The 26,691-nt window shown below is 33.3% G+C and overlaps 1 protein-coding gene across 1 annotated transcript; it reads right to left on the reverse strand.

The window, feature by feature from the left end:
* Nucleotides 1–13,888: 13,888 nt before the first annotated feature.
* Nucleotides 13,889–19,779, reverse strand: LOC116002178 (protein NRT1/ PTR FAMILY 6.2). The gene is made up of 6 exons (XM_031242243.1): nucleotides 19,630–19,779; nucleotides 19,350–19,452; nucleotides 17,143–17,360; nucleotides 16,036–16,577; nucleotides 15,106–15,458; nucleotides 13,889–14,645 (listed from the first exon to the last, which is right to left on the reverse strand). Exons 1-6 carry the CDS (start codon nucleotides 19,630–19,632, stop codon nucleotides 14,113–14,115), a joined length of 1,752 nt encoding a protein of 583 aa, XP_031098103.1. The 5' UTR covers nucleotides 19,633–19,779; the 3' UTR covers nucleotides 13,889–14,112.
* Nucleotides 19,780–26,691: the final 6,912 nt, after the last annotated feature.

Consider the following 26,691-nt stretch of genomic DNA (forward strand, 5'->3'; position numbering starts at 1 on the left):
TTGAAAACATTTCAATCTATCTTTCCTTTCAACTAGCTAGAGCTGCCAATTTGCAACACGACTAATTAACATGATACGAAAATAACAGATTAGCGTTTAGCCTTAACGTGTCTCGGATTATTTAACGGATTGACCCATTAATATTAACAATAGTTATGATTTTATCATTTTATGAATATTATGATATGTTATGAATTGAATATCTTTAGTATTTTGGTAGACGATTTAATTGTTGATTAAAAAAGAGTTAATACCACAAATGGTCTTCTGGCTATTGGGCTAGTACTCTTTTTAGTCATTCACTTTCAATTCAACCAAAACGCGTGCCTTGACTTTCATTTTTTTTACTACAAATAGTCCTTTGTTAAATATTTTGTTAAATGGGCATTAAATATAGGGATATTATCGTCAAATTAATTAATATGATTATGATTACATCTTTTAGAGAATTATGTGGGTTAATTTAATATGATTATAATTACCTCTTTTACATAATTATATGGCAACATAATTATATTAATAAAAATTAAGTTAATAAATATAAAAATCATAGTGTAAAATGTAAAGTAAAATTATTATAAATATATACATTATTCTCGTATTGTTAAGCTAAAATATTAATCTTTTTAGATTAAGGGTGTTTAGAAACCCGAAAAATGATTCATGGAAATCATTTTTCGGGTTTTCAGTGTTTGGTAAAGAGTGGGAAATGTGAGTCAAAGAAACAAGAGTGCTTGGTCAATGGAAAATAAAATCATTTTCTTGGAAAATGACTTCCACTTTTTTCGGGGAAGTCATTTTTCAATTCTCACACCTAACACTACACCACCAACACTACATTACCAACACGTACTACCACCTCACCACCATCATCACCACCACCGCGACCGCCACAACCACCACCATTACCATACTACTAGGGGTTTCAAGATGGACCAAAACACGCGGGCCAGCCCTAAACCGCCCTGCGGTGGGGCAGATTAAGGCTTAGAAATTTTGTCTCATGAAAAGGTGGGCCTCACAAGCTTGACCTGCGCAGATGGCAGGCTAGTCACAGGCTTTTCAATATATATATACTAGTATTTTTTTTATGCACGATGCGCAAAAATTAGGTGCCCAATATTAGTATTTTATATTAAAAATTTAAATTTATTTAGATTTTAGATGTTTAAATTATAGTAAATAATAATAATAATAATAATAATAATAATAATGTAAAATATTTTATAAATTTAATATTTATATTTTAAAAAGTAACTAACATATAACTCCAATATATAATGTGTACATATTATTATTATTGGAGAAAATAAGAAAATATATGGTGGATGCATGTGCATAGTAACAATAGTGGAAAAGATAACGAAAGTTATAACAGTAGGGGTATATTTGTCCAAAATATTCTATAGTATAACTTTTATAGCATAATGTATAAAATAAAACTTAACGGAAAAACATGACATAAATGGAGGGTATAACATTCATTCACACTTATTATGTATACTAGTATTTTGTACGCGCGATGCGCGAAAAATCATGCCGAATATTAAAACATTAATAATTATAAATAATTAAAATTTATAATTCAAATTATATATACACAAATAATATATGTATTTTATAGACACATATATGATTTACCATTAATAGAAATTTAATTAAAATATAATTAACAATTAAATTAATTATATAATGATTTTAATAAAATGATAATTAAAGAATAGGAAAAAGATATGATAGATATAGGTGTATGGTAATAATGATGGAGTTAAAAAGTAACGGTGTTATAACGGTGTAAGGGTAGTTGTGTATAACAAGAATGTAGTAGGGACAATTTTGTCTAATAACATTGAAGTGTAAAACATTTAAAGCAAAATGTATACATTTATTAGCATAGAAAAAGTGGAACATAAATCAAGGATATAACTTTGATTGACACTTATTATGTTTTTAGAAATATATAATATATATATATATATATATATATATATATATATATATATATATATATATATATATCACACGTCACCCACACCTTTTAAAAAATGTAATTTTTTAATTATTATTATTATTATTATTATTATTATTATTATTATTATTATTATAAAAAATAACACCACCACCACCACACTACCATCACTATTACCACCACCAACACCAAACACTTTGATTAGTAATCTTTGTTTGTAATTGTGGATTGTAAAATTTTGGTTATTTTGATTTGTTATTTTTAATTAAAAGACTTTGGTTAGTTATTTTGATATCTTATTAGTAATTTTTAAAATTATATTTAAAATTGTTATTATATATTATTATTATTATTATTATTATTATTATTATAAATGTTATATTCTAAACAAAAATAAAATAAAATGTTTAATTATACAATTCGGTTCATTTTCTGAAAAATGAACCAAACACACCAAGACAATTCTTCCAGAATGCAATCAGACACGGGAAATGAAAATATTTTTCTTGAAAATGACTCATTTTCCAAAAGTCATTTTCCTGATTTCCAAACACACCCTAAAATCTCTTAAAGATAATTGTTTATCATTATTTCAAAGGTACAATAATTTTTTTTTTGAGTACTATTAACTCTTTGACAATGTAGTATCTGTTCATAACTACTTTCTCAACCAAATGAAGCACCAAAAGGCCGAGAAAGGTATAGATAGTTATAGTATCAAACAAATGTATAGATGATACAAATTTATGGCATATATATGTGGTGGATAAATTACAATAAATAAATACTTATTTTGAAAATCTAAATATAGAATTTATTGTTAAGCGATGAAGTTTAATCCACAAACTTTAAAAAACTCTTTCACAAATAATAAATGATTACCCGTACTCTACATTTTTTCATTTTAAATTTACCTTATAATATTTATCTCCTTATGTGATAATATTTGATTGGATATTATTTGTATTTGATTATTGAGTTGATTTCCTTTTTAACTTGTGATAGGATTGATGAATTAATGAACAAGCAATATATATAAAGAATTTTATTACCACTCAGCATGTGAACACTAAAAGTTGATAGAATTCAGGAGGAAAAAATAATAGGGTCATGTTCAGGTGTGGCCGTGCCTTCCCGTGCGGCCGTGCGGTTTACACCACTCAATGTTAAGAAATGCACCACTCAATGTTACGAAATGCACCACACAAATAACATTGAGTGGTGCATTTCATATTAAGATTGAGTGTTGTAAATTAATCATATAAAGTTAATTTATAAATATATAAAGTATTTATTATATATTTATATATAGTCAAGATAAGATCACATTCTTAACTGTATGTGTTCGTAATATACAAATTGTGAAGTTGTGAATACAAAACAAGGTAATCAGTTACATATATGTTAACATTGTACGTTCGTAGTATATATAAAAGGTAAATTGTGAACATTTAGTATGTAAATTATGTTTGGATTCACCTTACAAGGTGGGTTCAGGTCCACAGAATAATTTGTCCTTTTCATAGGACCAATATCCTATATAAAAAGTGGTTCAACATCTTAATGAATTAGTTAAAGACCCTAACCAATTAATCTAATTAAATTTACCATAAACATTAAAGATGTTTGAAGTTATGAAGCCCTAATCTTTTCAATCAAAGCAATAGGCCGGTTAGGTAGTTGCTTGGTCGGTGGGATTTTTCCTAATCATAAAAGGAGTATCGTTATTGTACATAGGGTTGGGACTTTTTTAGTGCATAAATGTCAAAATCCACGAAATTGATTTATATAGTTCCAAATTGATATGATTTTAATTGCCTCCCTATTACTTTTGGTTCCAATTAAGTTTAGTTAGGAGCCTAGAGGTTTGGATGTTTGTTCTGCCTCCTTTTACTTGTGATGCTCTCTATTCTCATTAATTAATTTCTTATTGATAGCGTAGATTGCATAGGGGCTGTATACTACCTACGTATATATCGGTAAAATAATAGGGATGTAGGTGGAATTAGAATGATTTTATAGATGCGATGCTTTAATACACTATATGATTACAAGCATAATATGGGGTTGGAAGCCTATGTTAAGATTAAGAAATATTCTAAGCTATTTGGTCTAAACATCCCATCTACCGTAGGGCATATGTGATATGTCAAGATTTCGGCAATACTCGAATAGTAAGTTAGGTTAGTCATGACACGTGTTAATTCTTATATGACTTATGCTCAAGACCGGTTCTGAACATGTCTAACATAAACAATCGAATAGGGACCCCAATTTTCGGGGCTTCATATTTTATAAAAATAAAATAAAATAAAATTATATGTATATATAGTTTAAAGATATTGTTTAGAGAGATTTTATCGAAAGAAAAGATAGGGGCAGTGAGTATGTTGAATTCATTGAAACATATGGGTTGTTTTTCAAATGCTACTATTACATATCGAATATTATTGACTATCCCAATTACTATTGATGGAAAACGAATTGTATTTTGAGCTAAAATTGCTTAGAGAGATTTTATCGAAAGAAAAGATAGGAGCAGCTAGTGAGTATATTAAATTCATTGAAACAAATGGATTGTTTTCCAAATGCTACTATATATTGCATATCGAATATTATTGACCATCTCAATTACTGTTGCATCTGTAGAAAGGAGTTTTTCAAAATTGAAATTGTTGAAATCTTATTTACAATCTAGTATGTTACAAGAAAGACTCAATATAAAATGGATTTGATTAGCTTTAATCTCCATTGAAAATGAACTTTTGGAAGAAGTTGATATCAAATAATGTTTGATAGATGATTTTGCGTATAAATGTGCATGGCGCATTTCACTTTTTAACTAAAATTTTATATGTATTTTTTATACAATATTTATATTTCGATACAACTTTTTGAACAACTATTATTTATGTATAAAGTAGGTCAAACCAAGGTTGTACATGTAGACTACATTTCGGAAAAAAATTACTATATACACATTAACAATTTAACATACACCGCACGTAGTAATGTATATAGTGCAAATAGTTTGATGCACACTATTATATATTATCAATAATAGTTAGATATATAATAATTCTTAGACCATGCACAGAAATACTGTTATATATAGATTTATGCATGCAATAATTGTTTGAAAATTATGGAGAAAATATTCCAAATCATCGGTGCAAAATTAAGATTAGCTTGCTTAATTATCTGGGAGACAAAATGGGTGGTGCCTTGTAATTAGATGCGACGTCGTTGGATCCTCTCTTCTCAAGTCTTTAGTTTTCCTGTTTTAGAGTCTTTCAACAGTTGCCGAATTTAGTAATTCGTTGAAAATATAATGTAGATTCGATGCCAAACGAAATGAAATACTAATGACCTTGTGGTCTAGTGACACCTGATTGCATTCCATGTGGAAAAGGATGGGTTTGAGCTTCGGTGGAAATGCTGCTGTCTCTTTATAGTTCAGTAGGACAAATACTACATTGTAATATAGTCACTAGTACTCAAAAAAAAAAAAAAAAACGAAATGATCATGAAGATATTTAATGCTACTTCAATATTTTGTTTTTTTGGAAGTGGATTTATTTCACGTTACATATATCTATAGGAGTTCTCATATGAGAACATTCTCACATGTAAAAAGTAATGATTAATTTGATCTATTTATTTCGGTGGATCAACGGTTGAGAGTGGCTGAAGATTGAAAAAAAAAAGGACGAGTCAATTTTATAAATATTACAAACTTTAAAGTAAATTTGTAATAATTATAAAATTGACTCATATTTTTTACTAAAACTCCCAACTCATTAACACTAATCCTCATTTTTCACAGGATGATTATGTTCTCATTTGAACCTAGCTTCACACACACACACACACACATACTTTCTCAAACATTTTCAACCCAAAGAATCTAAGCCTCTACCACTCGGTTTAAACCTATAACCACCAATTTAGAATAGTAATCAGGATGTCATCACAGTACACAGTACATGGTAGTTCGCCGAGTGTGTGTGTGTGTATATATATATATATAATCGCGTTCAAATGAGAATCGCTTGTCCAGGAGAGAAATCAGAACACATGTCATCTCTGTGTGTCCAGATATAGCGGATCAGAAACACTGATTTAAAAAAAAGTGGTGACATTTTCGTAAATAATTGAATATCGAAGTGCAAGTAAAATGCATTACAAGTGCAAATAGCAATTTCATACAGTGCACTTAACTGCAAGTAAAATGTATTATTACAGGGGCAAGTAAAATTTACATTGAACATCAATACTAAGTGCACCTAACGTTATAACTAGTTGCACCTACATTATGATTAGGTGCACCTAGGTGCACAAATGTTAACAAGGTAAATTACTTGTAGTGGTAAATGATTTTACTTGCACTTTTTACTTGCAAAGATGCACCATCTACTTGCACTTATAACACATTACTTTCACCAAAGTTCGAGTTATCTACGAAAATGTCACCGCGTCATTTTTTTTTAAAAATTACATTAGATTAATTGACCTGGACACGTACGTGGACAGCTGGAAATGGTTCTTATTTCTCTCCTAGGCGCTTGTTCAGTGGTCTATTTGTACCTTTTCCCTTTATTTTTAATCACCCAAATTACTGTGATCTATATATTAAGATTGGCAAGGGCGGATCCACAGTGAGGACAATTGCTTTCCTCCTCCCACCCCATCCCATATATAGTAGTCCATTGTGTGTGTAGTACATGCTTAGCTTAGATATAAATAAAACATATATACAGATACAAGTAATCAAAAGATGGTAAGTTATGCCTTAACTTCGGAAAGGTCAGAGAGTTGAATCTCATTGTTTTCGTTGGATTTTTACGTTGTTTTTATTCGATCTTTTTAAAATATAAATATTGATATTTCCATTTTTATTATTTAGAATATAAGATGTGCAAGCCTTCTTTTATATTAATAGTGAGATGTATTGTTTATAATGTGTTTTCTATTTGAATCATTTTATCAAATTAATCATTATTTCATATTTTGTTATGAATATTTTTTTAATAAAATTTTGATGTATTTTGATTTTTCCTCCATATCCAACAATATTTACAACTATGCTTCTATATGTTTCATTTTTATTTTTCCAACTATTTCTTTTGATTTAATCTTTCGCTCCCACTCAAAATATTTTCTGGATCCCCCTCGAAGATTGGACACCAATGGCATTCTGTCCTTATGCTTTTCGACCATTAATTTTATTCTTTTGGAGTTCTATATTCAAAACCAATATAATTGTCAACAAAATTTTTGATTTTTTGTTGACTTTGCTGCATTGTTTGCCATCCAAAAGATTTCTAGCTTCCAATGCCATTGGAACTTAGGTGGGAAGCTAGGGACATGCGACGTAGTTGTTGACTAAGCTAATGCATATATCTTATAATAGAGACATTATCATGGCAAAAAGAAAGAAATTAAAGAAAGAAAAAAGGTAATCCTTGAAGAGTTGAAAGTTTTTAATAATATTCCAAAATAATGAAAAAGAAGAGCTGAATGGGGGACAAATTTATGCAAAATTTTTAGTGTATAGTAAAGACAAAAGTAATTTTTATAAATAATACAGTGGCCTGGTACCGTCCATAACATCAACCACCAAAACCAATTTGATTTTTGAGTTTACTTATTGCAAACCATTGATCGCAAGTTTTCATCATCATAGAAAAAACAATTTGATTTCAAAATGATCTAAGACAATAATGAAGTGTTTAATTAGTTGTAATGAGAGAATTAGGAAAAAAAGAATTGCAATAAAAAGGGGCGGATCAAAAAAAAATTTTGAACGGGGACAAAAGATTAAAACAAAAGAGATAGTTTGAATTTTGAAAAATAAAAATGAAACACGTAAAAGCATTGCCATAAATATTGTTGGATATGGACGAAAAATCAAAATTTTACAGAAAAAATATTGATAAAAAAATATGAAGCATAATTAAATATTTGATATGGATTGAATAGAAAGTACATTATAAATAATACCTCTCACTATTAATTATATATATATATATATATATATATATATATATATATATATATATATATATATATATATATATATATATATATATACACGCGCGCACATACACACAAAGGGCTACTATATATATATGAGGGGAGGGTGGGGGGAGTACTAGGGCAGTTGCCTCTATTGTGGCTCCGTCTCTGACAATACCATGGGAAACAATAATGTGGGAATTGAATAAAGTAGAAAATTAAATTCTATTGTTTGATTGGTGAGAATAGAATTACTATGATTTTTTTTTTTGGTACTTTAATGCTTGGTTTATATGAGAGTTGGAAGAGAATGGATGGGTAGTATGGTGACCAAAATGTTCATAAAATTACAACTCCTAAGGAAGGAAGTAAGATTGTTAGGGAGGGGTAACTTGGTCCTCACAATCTAACTTTTCTTTCAAAACCTAGTAGGGACAGAGGCTTGGCAAGTAAAGTCCAGCCTTTTCAACAATGTGTTTGTGACGTCTCTCAACACATCCCTTTTATTCATGTGTGTAGGCACATGATTGGCAATGGTTAATTCCAAGACTTACAAGAAGTTGGCCAAGTTTCTTGTATTCACCACATAGATCAGTTTGAATGGGTTTAATTTTGGTGGAAAAGGTGCACTCAACTAGAGCTTGAAACCGAGGAAAAATAGTATAAGTGTCTATCTTTAGTTTCATGGAGAAAAACCAAGTGTATGTATCTGGAATAATCATCAACAAATATAACGAAATAACGATGACCTTTATTTGATAAAATCGGGGATGATCCTGAAATATTTGTGTAAATTAAATCTAAAACAGACGAACTAGATGTTGTGACTCTTTCTAAAGGAACTCGTGAGGATTTCTCTAGTTGACAGGCATAACAAATAGAATTACTACTATCACTTGATGACATTGACACTGAACAATGATGTAGAATTTGATGTAGGGCTCTAGAATGAGGGTGACCAAGATGGTGCTGTTAAACTTCTGGTGACGCTTTGGATGTGACGAATGCCATGGGTTTTTGTACCGGAAGTTTGTATAGTCTCCTTAGGCTCTCTCCTCTACATAGAACTTGATTGGTGGTGAGATCCTTCACAACAAAAAAGGATGGATGAAACTCAAAGAAAACATTATTGTTAGTGGCAAAATGTTTGACAGACAGGAGAGAACTGGTGAGTTTTGGAACATGTAAAACATTTTGTAATTTAGGGAGGCATGAGGTAGAGGATATAGATGCGTTTTCAATAGTAGAAATATTAAAACCAGTATCATTACCGACTTGAAGAGTGTTGTTGTCGGTGTAGGTTTCCACTTGTTGTAATGAAGAGGAGTTTGGAGTGGCATGATGTGTAGCTCTGGTGTCAGGAAGCCAGTTTTGAGAAAACGGACCGCCAACTAGATCATCTGCATAGGTCATATTTGTTTGAGGAATGGAGCACCTGAGTATCTCTAGTAACACTATAGAGTAGTATGGTTGCCAAGGACCTTGTGGTCCAATGGCATCAAATCCTTCCCTTTATACGGGAGGTGGTGGGTTCGAGCCTCAATAGAGGCAACACGCCCACAGCCAGATGTTGAGTAAATTCTACTGTTATGGAGAGGCAGCGATTGGTCCTCGTTGTGCAACAAGTAGTATTGTCAGCCAAATGTTGAGTACTGTTAATTCTACTGTTATGGAGAGGCAGCGATTGGTCCTCGTTGTGCAACAAGTAGTATTGTCAAAGCGGGCCGGCTTGCCCCATTAGGCACATCCCACTGCGGGCCTAATTTTTGGCTGGCCTGCGGGCTAGAGTTCATACAACTCTTGCCCGCCCCATGCGAGTTGACGAGCCCCGTGAGCCGGCCTGCGGGCTTTTCTTCTTCTTTTTTTAATATACATTCACAATACACGTGAATATATATATATATATATATATATATATATATATATATATATATATATATATATAATAGTGTGGATAAATATATATATTTAAAGATAGGGTGCGTTTGCAGGCCGGCTCGTAGCTCGCGTGGGTTGCGAGTCTTAGTGGGTTAGGTTCATTAGGCCCGCTCATTTGCGGGTCGCCCTTTTTTAGTCCTAACCCGCCTCACCGCTGGGCGGGTGCGTGCCAGCCTGTGGGTTTTGGCCTACTTTGACAGTACTAGCAACAATTACTGACGGCTGGGCTGGAGGAACAGCTAAAGAGACATCAATAACATAGATAAACTGACGTGCAATGAGGTAATCATTGAGTTAATCAATGGTGACAGGTTCCTTGGTAGTCGATGATGAAACTATTATGCGATACTCAGGTCGGAAACCCTTGAACAGGTAGAGATTCTGTTCATCTAATCCAATTGGTCGGCTAGCTTCGGAATGTAGTCCAATTAAAACCATGGCTTTGCCAAGTACTCACTCGTTGTGGAGTCTCCCTGGCTCAAATACTGCAGCAGACTAGGGAGACTCAAAGAGTGTGCCCGAGAGAAGGGCCCAAAGGCAGCTTCAATAGCTAACCACAGGGCTCGGCACGTGGTATGACCCACTCCAACATACATAACCTCATCAGATAGAGATAAGATGAGCATGGACAAAATAAATGCATCCTGACATACTCAATTTTGAACTGCAGGATTGGTTACTACGGAAGACCCATCCGGAGCCTTAATAAAAGAAATTGGACACGGGAATGTGTCATCTATGTAGCCACGAGATCTTGCCCACGAAGAAAATGAATGAGTTGGGTCTACCAAAATAAATAATTAGAGGATGTAATAAGTTTTATGAATACAAAGTGTTTGGTTGTCTGTAGGGTATTTATGGATGGTGAAGGGGTGGAGGATATATCAGAGAGGACACTGAGTAACCGGTGGTTGGTAGCAGCATAGTGTCATCGGCAGTAGCGGTAGTGGCGATTGGGTTGGCAACCATAGATCTTTTAGGTATGTTGATAGCAAGAGCATCCATACTAGTGCATTTTTTTAGGGTTTTTCAGAACAAAAAATCAAAGATTGGTTTTTATTGATGTAGAGATGATTTTTTTTGAAGATTATTTACTCTTACAAATTTAGTATTTTTGTGGGACCCGTCATTTGAGAGAAAAGAGGAAAGGGTGAGGAACTGCTGCGCGTGTAGGCGGTGTAGCGTAGTGAGTCGCACGTTTTATTTGTATTTTTAAACTTTTTTTCTTGACTTTTCAGCTCAAATATCGGTTTTTTATTTTATTTTATTTTATTTATTTTATTTTTTTTTTGCCCTCTTTCTCTTTTCTAAATGGAGCATTAAAAATGGCGAAAAGTTTTTAGCCGGTATGGATGCTCTAATAGGCGTACGTGTAACAATTGCACGCTAGACCCAACCCAGGAAGGCTGCTCTGGACCGTAACAGATGAAAAGAAAACACAACAAAAGTTAAGGGAGAAACAAACAAAAGACAGAAAAAACAAAGACCTACCACTAACAAACCCACCCTATATTACCGACTTGAAGAGTGTTGTTGTCGGTGTAGGTTTCCACTTGTTGCAATGAAGAGGAGTTTGGAGTGGCATGATGTGTAGCTCTAGTGTTAGGAAGCCAGTTTTGAGAAAACGGACTTCCAACTAGATCATCTGCATAGGTTATATTTGCTTGAGGAATGGGAGCACCTGAGTATCTTTGGTAACACTATAGACTAGTATGACCAAGATTGCTGCAGATCTGACACTTTGGAACATAACCCCGGCTGCATCCACGACCTTGACCTCCTTTATTGCCACGTCCACAGCCACGATGCTGAGTAACTTCTACTGTTATGGAGAGGCAGCGGTTGGCCCTCGTTGTGCAACAAGTACTGACGGATGGGCTGGAGGAACAGCTAAAGAGATACATTAACAACATAGATAAACTGATGTATGTGCAGTGAGGCAATCATTGAGTTATTCAATGGTGACAGGTTCTTTGGTAGTCGATGATGAAACTATTGCGTGATACTCAGGTCGGAGACCCTTGAACAGGTGGAGATTCTGTTCATCTAATCCAATTGGTCGGCTAGCTTCGGAAAGTAGTCCAATTAAAACCTTGGATTTGCCAAGATACTCACTCGTTGTGGAGTCTCCCTAGCTCAAATACTGCATAGACTAGGGAGACTCAAAGAGTGTGCCCAAGAGGAGGACCCAAAGGCAGCTTCAATAGCTAACCACAGGGCTCGGGACGTGGTATGACCCACTCCAACATACATAACTTCATCGGATAGAGATAAGATGAGCATGGCCAAAATAAATGCATCCTGACGTACCCAATTTTGAGCGAAGCTGGTAGCCACTGAGATCTTGCCCGTAAAGAAAAGGAACGAGTTGGGTCTTTCAAAATAAATAATTAGAGGATGTAATAAGATGTATGAATACAAAGTGCTTGGTAAATAGTTAGAGGATGTATACAAAGTGTTTGGTTGTCTGTAGGGTATAGTGTCATACTGTCATCGACAGTAGTGTTTGGGCTCGAACCCACTCTCTTCCATGTGAAAGTGTAAATCGGGTACCATTAGACCACAAAGTCTTTCGCAATGAATTGTTATTTAATACTTGAATTATACACGTACTATACTTGAATGAACTATTTATAGGGATAAATAGTCTTATTCAAATAAGGAATAATACAATGAATATATAAAGAGAAGAATTTTAGTACGACTAAGAGGTAGAGTACTAAGAGCATCCATACTAGTGCAATTTTTAGGGTTTTTCAGAACAAAAAATCAAAGAGTGGTTTTTATTGATGTGGAGATGGATTTTTTTTATAGACTTTTTACTCTTGCAAATTTAGTATTTTTGTGGGAACCGTCATTTGAAAGAAAAGAGGAAAGGGTTAGGAACTACTGCGCGTGTAGTGCAGCGAGTGCACACGTTTTATTTGTATTTTTAAAAACTTTTTTTCTTGACTTTTCAGCTCAAATATCGGTTTTGTTTTTTTTATTTTATTTTTTATATTTTTTGCCCTCTTTCTCTTTTCTAAATGGAGCTTTAAAAATCGCTAAAAGTTTTTGGCCGATATGTAACAATTGCACGCTAGACCCAACCCAGGAAAGCTGCTCTGGACCGTAACAGATGAAAAGAAAACACAACAAAAGTTAAGGGAGAAACAAACAAAAGACAGAAAAAACAAAGACCTACCAAAGCAAAAGTGGCCAATAGTCTTGGCAAAACAAGAGACAGACCGACCACCCAGAATCTCTGACCTATTCTTGGTTGGACAGAATCAACCATGAAAAAAAAAATAGAACTAGATGATAGACTGGCAACCTCCCCTTAACAACCCATTACCAAAATGAAATAGATGATAGACTGGCAACCTCCCCTTAAGAGCATCCGTATGAATGGAATTTTGTCACGGTTTTTGAGTATTTTTTGTAAGTGTGATTAGGAAAAAGAAAATGAGAAGGGATAGAAAAATAAAATAAAACTAATTTGATATTTAATATATATATATATATATATATATATAATCAATTGTGTCAGCCAAGAACTCCACCTGTCAACCAACCCTTGCTTCTCAACCCCATCTGTCCTTGCTTCCCAACCCCATCTGTCAGCCAAGAACCCATCCTTGTAGAAGCTCCTCATTTTTCTCTGTCCAGCACTCTCTCTCCTCCATGTAGACTATGTATTTGACATAAACTAAGTATTATGCACGGATAGGGATGCTCTTACAACACATTACCAAAATGACTACTCCATGTTCTGTGAGGTTAGCTCAGTTGATTTAACCAATCACCTTAAAATCTTGTTTCGAAAATCTTGTTCCAACAACAGTGTGTGGAACTTGGAGTTACTAGAAAACTACCAGTGTACAGGGGTATCAACTTATAGAATACTTTTAACCTTTTAAATCCAAAAATTTAGGAACACTTGCATGATTATATTATAAATATGGTTACCAACAAAACAGAAAATAATACTTTAAATTCCAACACACTTCCATTGATACTGATCAAACACAAATACAGAAACAGAGACAACAATGCCAAAAGACACAGCATCATTCCTCTATGTACACTGCCGTTGCAGTACTAGAAATTTATACTAACAAACCAACCCTATATTTCTTCTTCTTTTTTTGTTTTTGTTTTTGCACACAAAAAGAAGAAGAATATAATGAAGAAGCTAGAAACGCTAACTAACACTTCTCTTCACCATTCCCATTCATCACAGTCTCCATTTCTACAGCAGATTTATTCTTCCTGGGCTTAAACCAGATCGAGCAAATCAGGTACACAACAAAGTTAACCACTCCGAGAACAGCCAAAAGCCCATAGAACAAATCCAGGCGTCCGTAGTTGATGTTATCCGCCAGCCAGTCCTGGCCGCCATGGCTAGCTGACGTCACCTTCTTGATAACAGATACCAGGAAGCTGCTGACGAAGAAACCGAGGGAAAGCGTGGTCAAGAAGAGGCCTGTGCTCATGGTTTTCATGCTCTTTGGGGATTGGGTGAGGAAGAAATCGAGCTGGCCTGTGTACATGAAGGCTTCCCCAGATCCGACCAGGAAGAACTGTGGGATTAGGTAAAACACACTCATGGTTAAGGTTGAGTTGTGTCGGCCCTCGGATTTTGCAGCTCCTAACCTCTTCCTCTCTATTAGGGCTGATACTGCCATTCCTACTGTTGACAGAACAAGGCCTAGTGCAATTCTTTGCAAGTTGGTGAACCCTGCATGCATGGTGGACAAACTTCTTTAGTATAGAACTATGAAACCTTTAACTAAATGTTTTTCTAGTGAAAGGAAAAATCTGGTATTCGAGAATGTGTATTCAGTAAACTCATTTTACCCTGCCTTGTGACCTTAACTGATTACAAAGGACCCCAGAAATAAACCAGTCTAAGCTGTCCATAACTCTCAAACTAAGAAGGTCAATAGGCAGTTCTGTTATGGACAGACTCAAACTAAAAAGGTCAATAAACAATTCTGGGTAAAGAATTTAACTTGCAATATTGTGGTTACTAAGTCAAAGGCCTCTTGGCTGGGATATATTGCCCCTTTACTAATGTTTTTATAGCTATGTTTTGCAAGTTATGTCATAAACGTATAGTTTTACTATTAGTTTAAACTTTTAGTGGGACCAGAAATGAAAGCATCTGTTAGCTCAATTTTGTACGAGTGATGGGATACCTGGGGTTCCTTTCCATTTCTTCCAAAGGGGCATGACGAGGCGATCATAGAGAGCCAAGGTGATGAGAATGGCAGCTACGAAGAAGACGGTGAGCGAGCCTGCCGGGATCTTGAAACTCCCCATTGATCTGTCCATGGTGGTGGCTTGGATGACTGAATATGTGATCATTTGAGCATAGGTTGTCCAGAAGATTATGGTTGTGGCCCAGATTGGGAGTAGTCTAGCCATCATTTTCACTTCCTCCACCCTTGTCACTGGACTTAGCTTCCATGGATTTGGGGATGATGAAGAACCACCGTTGATGTTCTCCTCAAAATCCCCTTCTGCAACTATTGCAGCCTTGTCCAAACACCTACATACATATCATTGTACACAACTTCAATTTAGTACTTACAAAACAGCTAGAAATATCCCGCCTTGTAATTCTAACTAGCAAAAAGGGCAATAGGCGGCTTTTGATGAGAGTCAAACTTGTAACCTTGTGGTTATCAAGTCTAACAGCATGATTACGAACTTAGCTGAGTATATGAATGGTTCGGTTCAAACAGAACTATGGTGCATGGCCTGATTTTAGGGCGTGCAAGATGTGCAACAGCACAGGACCCCAAAATTTTGGGGGCTCTTAGTCCAGCCCTGACCCAATAGTTAGTATATGTATTTGTGATTATATTGGCTCAAAATTAAGTGTTCATGACTGATCTAAATTTTACTACGTATTATTCAAAAAAAATTCTACTCCTTAATATTCATGCGAATCACTTTTCTTCAATTCACAGTTTATTTATACTTTGATAGGGCCTCACTTATTTACCAGCACAGGCCACGCAAATAAAAAAAAAGTTCAGTATGGTCATGCCTAGTAAGTGTAATTTATGTACCAAAAAACATTAGTTTTGCAAGGAATCTAGCAAGTGTGTGTACAAACTTACAGGAATTGATCAGTGTGATGAATTCTTGAATCCTCGGGAGTGGTCTCATAAAGCATGCCAACATCATAGGGAAGGTCCAAATTCCTCTTCCTAACAGCACCAACAATGACCTGAAATATGTGGACAATCGGACTCCCCGAGCTTTTCTTGTACCTATACCTCGTAGTCCCCGACAAGAATATAACAATTGCTACAACCATGGCAATGGAGCAAATCCCATAGCCCAAACTTCTCCCAACTTCATCCTGGATGTACACCAGCACTGTGACAGCAGTGAGAGTCCCTATGCTGATGAAGAAGAAGAACCTGTTGAAGAAATACGCCATTTGTGCCTTCTCCTTCTCGTCTTTGTCGTCGAATTGGTCGGTCCCGAAGCCGGAGACGCTGGACTTCAGGCCGCCGGTGCCCAAGGCTATGAGGTAGAGGGCTAGGTATAGAATCCCCATTTGAAAACCATTGGCTTCTTGGCATGGTTGGTGAGGGTGGCATGCTGGTGGCCTTAGTTGTGGGAGTTTTGTTGCTAATGCTAAAGTGCCAGTCCCCTAATTCACCAAATGTTAACAAAACAATTTTAATGGCTATCCAGCATATAATATATAAACATAAATATACAGTCTTATTATCCGTTTAAATTTTTAGTTAAATTCAATACTGCCCGGCAAAAGGTTTTGTATTCGAATTGTTAATTGAGATAGATGCAAAACCAGACAAAAAGATCTCGGTTTAAATCAATGTAATAAATGTCTAATTACAGTTTAAACTTAGCTTTTAGTTAAATTAGATACTACTTCGTACATGACAAAAGGTCTTGGGTTTGAATTGTTAGTTGAGAAAACCGGACAAAAAGTTCTGAGTTTGAAACAACACATTAAATGCGTAATTACAATTTCATTATTAGTTTAAACTTTTAGTTAAACCAGATATTACATGACAAAAGGTCTTGCCTTTGAATTGTTAATTGAGATTGATGCAGAACATATCAAAATGTTATGGGTTTGAGTCAAGACATAAATGCGTAATTTTACTATCACTTTAAAGAGTTTGTTTACTGGATAAGGTAATAGATTCTTAAAGTGCAAAAAGCTTGAAACAAGAATTGAAGCATACCAGCATTTGTACAGTGGAAAAGATTGCAATGGTTTTGTATCTTCCGAGGAAAGAATCAGCAAGAAAACCTCCAAGCAAGCACAGAAGAAAGGAAGTGCCCATGAAGTCAGACACAATGTTGGCTGAGGTTGAACTAGGAAGATGCATAGTCCCACCCAAGTATGTCACAAGATTCACAGCTATTCCCATGGTGGAAAGCCTCTCCACAATTTCAATTCCTATAAAAATTTAGAAATATTACACTCTAAGATTATGAATTAATAATCAATACCATTAATTCAAAAATAAAATTCTAATTACTTATTGTTTTTGTCTAACCAAAGGTTTAGTTAATCAGTCAAGTAGGACTACACACCGAGATTAATTATGTTCTTGTTGCGTAGAATCTCTTAGGATGACAAAATAGTTTCTTATAGGTTTTATAGGGGTCTTCTATCTCTAAATTAATAGGGGTTTAATCATGAGATCGATAGCCCAAATTGAGTTGGTCGAGCAGAGCAAATAATTTAGTAGTCATAAGATTTCAAATTTAGATTTTGAAAAAAATTGTCTAATTAATTAGCTTTTCAGTTTGAGCTGACCAACTATGATGACTTAAACTAGTGTAGGCTACACGCTTTCTCCTAAATCAAATAGGGACTTAATCATGAGAAAATAATTAAATTCCTAAATATCACAATTGTGGCATTTAAATTGATCATGTAACCTCCGTTTGTTACTAGCCCAAAAGTTTCACCGTTATGGAAAGTAAAAGTTCATGGCATCAAAAGATATAATTATTGAAGCATTGATTAATTAGGCTTTAATAAATGGTGACAGCTTTTGATGCTTGGAAAGTTTTAACTTAATTTAATATGGAAAGCCTAAAGTGCATGAAAGTTTTATTCACCTTTATCATAGTGGAGCTTTATGTATGTAGATGGCATTTAAACAAGACAAAAAATGATATACCAAATTATATCCATCATATTCTATTGATATCGCTGCCAAAAATAAATTATGTAACAAAAGAAAATGGTATATTTAATTTTGCCTGTGTTATTGGCCGATTAATTGGCACTGATGTTGATCGGTACCATAATTAATCTCTTGCGCGCCCTCACTCTTTGATTTTAATCGCTAATTTATCACTACTAAACATGATTTGCCCATTCGAGAATTAATTACATATATTAAGATGAGCATTAATTTTTAAAATAAAATGAAAATTTTTAAAAATTAAATAAACAAAAATATTTTTTTGAAAATAGATACATTTTAATCCTAAATTTTAAGGATTTTTTTTTTTTTTGTGACGAAAAATGATACAGGAGATAAATCGGCGGAATACGATTATGGCAAAATCTTTCTTTAGAAAATACATTATAAAGTGAATAGAGTGCATATATAGGATTTAGGAATTCCAATCAATCAAACAATATTCTCTCTAATTTATGGTCTGTCACAATGAATGACACATGCATATATATGACACTATTATCAGAATGATGGAAGACCTTTGCTTTAGTGGTCCTACCTCTAATAGTATAAGCATATTCTCCATTCCTAACATTGGGGAAAGATAACAACTAGTACTAGATTAAACTAACCATTTATTAATTTAACCATTTGATGTTAATTTAATTTTAAACTTGAATTAACTATTAGTAATAATGGTTTTCAAAAAAAAAAAAAAACTATTAGTAATAATTTTAATATTTTCTATCTGTCACCTATCTCTGATTTTGCATGAACCACCAACTCTAATTTTAATCCCCTTCACACATTCATTCAAACTAACATGCCCCCCCCCCCCCCCTTCTTGCCCACCCAGTCCCTTCCCTATCCACTCAAACATCAACATAGGTTGCATGACAATAAGAATAACCTTTCAGAACAGCCATGTCTGTTCTTGCATCACATCTATGATCAACCAATTCAAGGGCTTTATCAACCACGGCACGTAATGATCGTAGATTGGACATCACTAACTGATAAAAAATCTTTCTAGCAGTTTTCTGCCTCTTAACCGTATTCGAGTTATAACAAACTTCAATTTTACAGTAAGTACTATAAGTTGAGATGGTCTATCATAGTAATACTTTGACAAAAAAAAAAAACAAAAGATTGGAAAAATCACTATTTTCTCATCAAGAATTCATCATGTCTTATTGGTATGATGATGAAGAATATATATGTATATATAAGTATGGAGATAGCTGACAAACCTAGAATAAGTGCAGCAGGAACCCATCCACCAGTTTTAGACTTATCAGCTGGGAATCCCTTGTAATCCACGGCATCTGCAACCGTCCAACTCATCTTTCTCTCCTATGACAATATTCAACCCAAAAGATTCAGATTGTAATAAAAGAAAAGAAACAAAGATCATGAATGCATCTAATATGCTCTGAAAATGATGGGTTTTCACTGTGGCCAAGGTTTAACTCATCTCACACCTAACATTTACCCATCCAGTTTCTAAACAAAAAAGTACTCCATACTCACCATTTCCTTCAAAGGAAGTTCAACAGTGAAAAGAGATGATAAAAGTGAAAAAGAGAACTGTGACAGAATCTCTCAAGGCTGCTATATATTCTCTCAAATCTCTATTCTCCAACTCACACTTGGATGCTTGGAATGTTCTCCCTTTTATAGGCAAAGGGCTAAGGCTCAAAGTGGCCCTCCACCACTAGCTTAAGACAGATAAACAAGACCTTGGTTGGGATTAGGCCTATCCCATTAAATTCTTGATTGATAGATGTGTAGGTGTGTAGCTGGTTTACTTAGCAGATATTTTTTGCTGGGAGTTAAAATATTTTTTATTAGTAAAGTCTGCAGGTAATAGTGGTGATGTGGTTTGTTGAAGTGGGATTTGGAAGGTGGGACGATTGATTAGGATTGAGGAATATGTGTTGAAGTGGGGATTGGGGGGTATGATTGATGAAAGATCAAGATCAATTATTGATTAGTTATGTTATGATAAAAAATCAATTCATTAAAACCACAATATATATATATTATTCAAGATTATTATTTAGGGGTGATTATGTATAAACGAATCATCCAATATAGACGGACTATAACATCAAACATATATTATTAGTCTTTTAAGTCGCCTTCAGTACTAGTTATAATTGATTCCAAGTATTATTGATTGGCCAAAGTCTTTTCATGACTCCACTAGAACATGTAACATATATTATTAGTCTTTTTAAGTCGCTTTCACTACTAGTTATAATTGATTCCAAGTATCACTGATTGGTCAGAGTCTCTTAAGGACTACTGTAGTGTTCAAACCCTATAACCCAATTGCTGAAATTTCACATGTTTTTTTTTATGGGTGACGAGAGAAACTAATAGCCTTTATCTAAAGGTGTGCCCTGGGTAAACCCCACCTTGTGAACCTAGTTAACAAAGACGATAAATCAGTCTAGATTGTCTATAGTTGACCAGCTCAAATCAATAAAGCTAATAAGTTGCTCCCACTAAGAGTAAAATTTAAAATTTTGTGATTAACAAATTAATAATCTGACTAACTTGCTTAGGATTGTGACGCAAATTTGACATATTCATACATGGGGAAGTGTACCCTCAAATATTATAAATTTGTAATATTCATTATTAATTGGCAGGATATATCATTTTTGTTCTCTCTTTATCATCAATTGATGTATGGTAAGGATATGCATTGGGATTATGGAGGATGTGAGCCACATTAAGGCTATGCCTCATTCAGTCATTTGAGTCTTTAGTGCTTTTGGTACCCCACACCTATGCAGAAAGCTGCCACCTTTTGTTTTCCTCCATTGGCTCTCAATGGGCAAAAATAGCACCAAATTTAGTCCATTGATAATTGTTGATAACCAATTTTCTTCCTATTTTCCACCTCCTTTTCATCTCTTTCTCCTTTTGTTTCAAGTTTGCGGTTGTTATCATGTGTCTTTATATTGCTTTTGTGGGATAGAAATACTCTATAGAGATGCTCCCTTAGCATTTATTATATATTGGAAAATGTATTTTTAGCCCCTTAATTAATCATACAATTCTAATCATTCTAATTCATGTCATTTGATTATTGCAAAATACACTCCTACGTTTACAAAAAAAAAAAAAGTTATGATTTTCGTTACTCGAGCAACGAAATCGTGAACCTCAATTAAAAAAGAAAAAGAAAACATCTAGGTAGACTTGGTTTTTATCAAAATTAATTTTAGGATGATCAGGTATGAAATAAGACAGAAATCACAATTGAGATTCATGGTTACTTTACTTGAAGGATGATTATTTCAGTAAAGTTAGGGGTATATTTTGTACTGGGTGACAGGATGAGACATGGTGATTAAAACAACTATAACTATATATAGTTGAAAGATTTAAAACACAATTTTTCATATTATATATCACATGCTTTGTTCATATTATATATAACAATGCTTGTTTGCTTCACAAATTTTATCATGTGCCGGAATTATGTGTCCTGTGAATATGCATTCTGTTTAAATTGAATGTTCATTAGGAACAAGTCAACATTGATAGTAATGTCCACTAAGATCTACATAATTATGTTTTTCCAAAGGCTTAGAGGGAAAATTTTCTATCTTCCACACACTTATGTTATCACTCAGCGTAATTCTTTGTGTTACGCTATGTGGTGTGTGTGTGTCACACACACACATATATATATATATATATATATAGACTCACGATCAAATGAGTCTACACTTTCCCATGCGTAGATTTGTGCCATTGAATGTTTGAGATTAATGACTTTGATTCGTCAACTCTGCAACTGTGCACTTGCATAGTTAGCAAAATTAAGTCATTGATCTCAAGGATTCAATGGCTCAGATATGTTCACACGGACTAATGGGAAATGGTGGACTTACCTGAACAATGACACACACACACACACACACACACACACACACACACACATATATATATATACTATTTAGGGGTGACGACGAGGAAAACCTACCGTTTTTATCCAAGAGTCTACATTAGATAAATTTGCATATTGTATAATAGATCATAAACCAATAACAAGGATAAATCATATTAGAAAAACTCGGTGATAAATTTGACCAAAAAAGATTTTATACTATACTTTTAACCAAATAAATTTCTTCAATTTTAATTTAATTACGTACACTCTTAATTGCATCCCTAATTTCACCATCTAATGGTATACTTGTTGGTCAAATCTAATCATTGATTAATATAAATAGATTTTCCACAATTGATCTCCCTTTTTGACACAACCGTAATCAAGTTTTATTACTTCTAAATTTTGTGACTTTTCAACTTCTCGAAAATTACTTTCATTAGTTCCTTTTAATCAAATTTAACGAAACTAGTGCACGTGTTACTTAAAAGGGTTATGATCTCAAAAGTCCATAGGGAATCTTTGTAATTTTTTTTTTTTAATACTACTAACTCTATTACGATGCAGTATCTGTTCATAACTAATTTCTCAACTTATTGAAGCGCAAGAGTCAGTATTGCCTCCACTAAAGCTCGAACCCACCATCTCCCGTATAAAGGGAAGGGTTTGATACCACTGAACTACTTATGTTGAGTACTTGGAACTTGGAAGAACAAGGTATAGTATGAATTGCTCCAAGACGAGTGCGGTTTTTTGGAGGGGAACTCGTAGCTAGGTAGATATGTATGAGATAAACTTTGTTATTGTGTAATATCCCAAAAATCACACATAAAGTAAATTATGTTAGGAAGAACTTATTATGTAACAGGCTCAAGTGAGAATGTTTTAAACAAACTTGTGTCATCGAAACGTGACGGTAACTGCTACGCAAGTATAAAAAAAAATAAAGTTGCACATTTACTACTAATATAACTTCTTACTAGATTTAATTCTAGCATATGTACTTTATCTTTGATGGCAATTTCAAATTTAGTCGTTTTTGCCATTTAACATCCGGGATTATCATATTTTTGACACTTTTGGTTCTTCTAATGATTTTTCCGGTGAAACTCTATTTTAGATAAGGTTTCACCGAAAAATCATCGGAAGTACCAAAGATGTCCAAAATATGATAGTCTATGATATTAAATGAAGAAAACAATATTTTGGGACTAAATTTAAAATTGTCACCAAAGACAAGGGATTAACTCTTTCTGATTATATAAAGTTGTATCTTTACTACTAGTTATAACTTTGATATGACTATATTGTAAACACTTAATCTTGACAATTTATATTAGAACACGTCAAGGTTGGTAAATAGATGTTGGCTGATAGCTGTAGCTAATTGGGTTAATGAGTTTGATTAGTTGATAGTATTGACTGATTGTAGAAAGATGTTTAGTAAATTAGTTGTTAGCTGATAGCTGATTATATGAAAATTGACTTTCTCCAAAGGCTAATCGAAAAAGTTGATTTGAACAACTTTTTGAATTTTAACTTTTTGGAACAATATACTGTTACAAAAAAACTAATTACCAAACACTTATATTGATTGTTTAACTAAGTCAAACAATTAATAGTGGTCAAATAAACCAAAATTAACTGATAGACTAGTTATTTTACCAAACATGATCATTATCCATATAAGGTGAGGTTACTAAGAAAAATTAAGGAAATTAAAATTCCTTACATGATTCGAATGGTTACGTTATTCGGCGGAATCTGAACCAAACTAAGTGAAGGTTGTACACAAATGCCAAGCCTAGAGAATTGAAAGACTGGGTGGCAGGGTATGCAAGTTGTGTGCCATCTTCTAATTGCCTTGTTAGAATTGTGTTGTCATTTTCAGTAAAAATGGTTTTGCCGACCTCTTTGATATTATTACAGATATGAAACTGATCCACATAAAGCACTAAAGTTTTGTCCACATTTTACAATGTTTTGTTTGGATCATCAAAATGGAAATGCTTTTGTTTTTCTATTTTTTATTTTTATTTTTTGAAATGGTGAATTGTAGTACTCGAGAATAATTCCTATTTATATTACCTATAACTATAAGTTTACGGGTAAATAATTTTTTTTTTTGGAGTAGGGTAAGTAATTATTTAAAAGTCTTTTTTAATTTTTTACTTGTATCATACTCAGATTAATTCTTGTTCGAACCTACCCAACCTAATTAAAGAACAAGGTGCTGATCATATTAGTTTTTTTAAACAATAAGGCGTTTGAACTCTCGACCTCTGATCTGTTAAGAGACAAGAGCGCCCGCCCACTTACGCGAACAAAACTGATTTAAAAGTCTTTTTATTTGAATGTACAGGATTGGTAACCAGTTGTTTTAGAAACCCATAAAAAAACATGCGACATCCTTTTTTTTTTTTTTTTTTTTAATGTCTTAGGCTGTCTGAACACATTTGTCCTTTTACAATATTTTTTGTTTTATTATCAGTATTTTTTTTTTGAAAACTTTTATTATCAGTATTAATATTTTTTATGTAACGTGAAAATATGGTCACTTTTGAAAATGAGTTTAAATTGCAATAATGTGAATTGAAATAATAGATAAGAAATTGTATTATATTACATTATATATTTAGATAAGAAATTTTGTACGTGGGACAACCCTAATCAAGCTGGTTAGAAAATTAGTTTGGTAACTACAAGATTCCAAGTTTAACTATTTGTGAAAGTTATCTATTGGTTCTCTTGATTTGAACTGATTAGTTAGGACTAACTTAGACTGATTTACTTTCTGGTGATCCTTTGTCGGCCGACTATGATCATAAAGCGCGCTTAACTCAGAACACGCCTCGAGATTTCTTGTAAATAAAACTGTCGACCAGCTATGGTCATAAAGCGAGCTTAATTCAGAATGCACCTCAAAATTTCTTGTAAATAAAAAATAAATTGGTATGTCAACTTAATTATACAAAAGAAAATACAATTAGTCACATCATTATTTAGTCTAAGCAACTAAAAAATGTGAAAATTTAATGAAACGTGGGTAAAGGTATCCTAATCATATTGGTAATTACTTAATTGATTAAAAGCCAAAAGAGGTTGAACGGACTGTCGCCATTGGAGCTAAGGCTTGGCTATTGAATGAAATGATGACAACAAAATTGTTTCCTATAAATTACTTTCACTAATCCAAAACAACTAATCTGGTACTTTTGTCGCAAATTTTTCTGATCCAAGTAACAAACGACGTCGTTTTAATTAATGAAAACAGACGGATGAAACGGCCTTCGTAACTGCAGTTCCCTTTCAACAAAACTGCAGTATCAATTCAACACAACTGCAGTTCCAGACGGATGAAACGGCCTCAACACAACTGCAGTATCAGTCCAACACAACTGTAGTATCATTTGAGATGAACTGTATTATCAATTACGGAGATTTACAGGAGCCGTTTCTCCCACTTATTAAAACGACGTCATTTTGTGATCTTGGTCCACGATATAACAACTGTACTTTTGTAAATGACTTTTCGCAACTGTTGTACAACAGTCGTAGATACAAATGAAAAAGAAATATAATTATAAAAATGAATAATTTCATTAATAATAATAATAATAATAATAATAATAATTTGGAATGTACAATTTCCTAATTTTTGTCTTAAGAGTTTCGATAGTGTAGGAAACTTGGTTGGATCTGAATGGATTTGACATGTGATGGGTTGGTTGATTTGCCTTTAGAGGTAGAGTTTGGCTTTGTTGGGTAGAGCAAATTGAACTTTTGTATCTATATTGAGTGTAGGGAATTATTATTATTATTATTATTATTATTATTATTATTATTATTATTATTGTAATTTGTGTTTTTTAGTCTCATATAATAAATTATTTTTATTGTTGCAATACCGCATATGAAAATTTTAGAAATTTTAATCACAGAAAAGTTATCAATATGTTGTCGGATTTTGTGGTTCTAACCACTTTGCGAGTCTAATAATAAGTTGTTCTTCATAAATAATGGTCACCTGTTAAAAGTAATTCAAAGCACGAACTATCAACAAAAGTCACAGAATAGTTTGGATAATTTATGTTGTCTAATGTGCTTATGGTTTCCTGACCATCTGTGGTCGAAATTTCCAACATCTATTTTTCTTTAAAAAAAAAAAAGAAATTTAATCATGATTGTCGAAAGCCATCCATGGCTATCAACTTATGTTTCTGCTAGACAGATCAGAATTCTCTCCTCTTCCTCTTTCTTCTCATCTCCCTTCACTATATAGTACAAGTACAATATAATTTTTTTGAAAATTTTTAGATTTTGAATTAATTGTCAAAAAAATTTAACAATAAAAAAAATATCAAAAAATAATATTTATGAATAAATGCTACATTGTAACAGAGTCAGTGATATTCAAAAAATAGTCAGGTAACCATTAAATAAAAATAATTATTTTTACTTTTTTCAAGGCCTAATAAATAATGTCAATTGTCAAAATAAACAAAAAGTGATTCTATATATTAGATTGACATTTTAAATCGTTGATTTATCAGAAGCTCTTACATAGGAGACTGTCGGATTTTGTGCATTACAGTGTTTTCCCATGATTACCTTGCAATATATATTTTAGAATTTATTATCGAAATGATCCATCGACTATTACAAAATTATTAATTTGATCC

The sequence above is a fragment of the Ipomoea triloba genome, chromosome 13, assembly GCF_003576645.1.
Source record: "Ipomoea triloba cultivar NCNSP0323 chromosome 13, ASM357664v1".
NCBI classification, from domain to species: domain Eukaryota; kingdom Viridiplantae; phylum Streptophyta; class Magnoliopsida; order Solanales; family Convolvulaceae; genus Ipomoea; species Ipomoea triloba.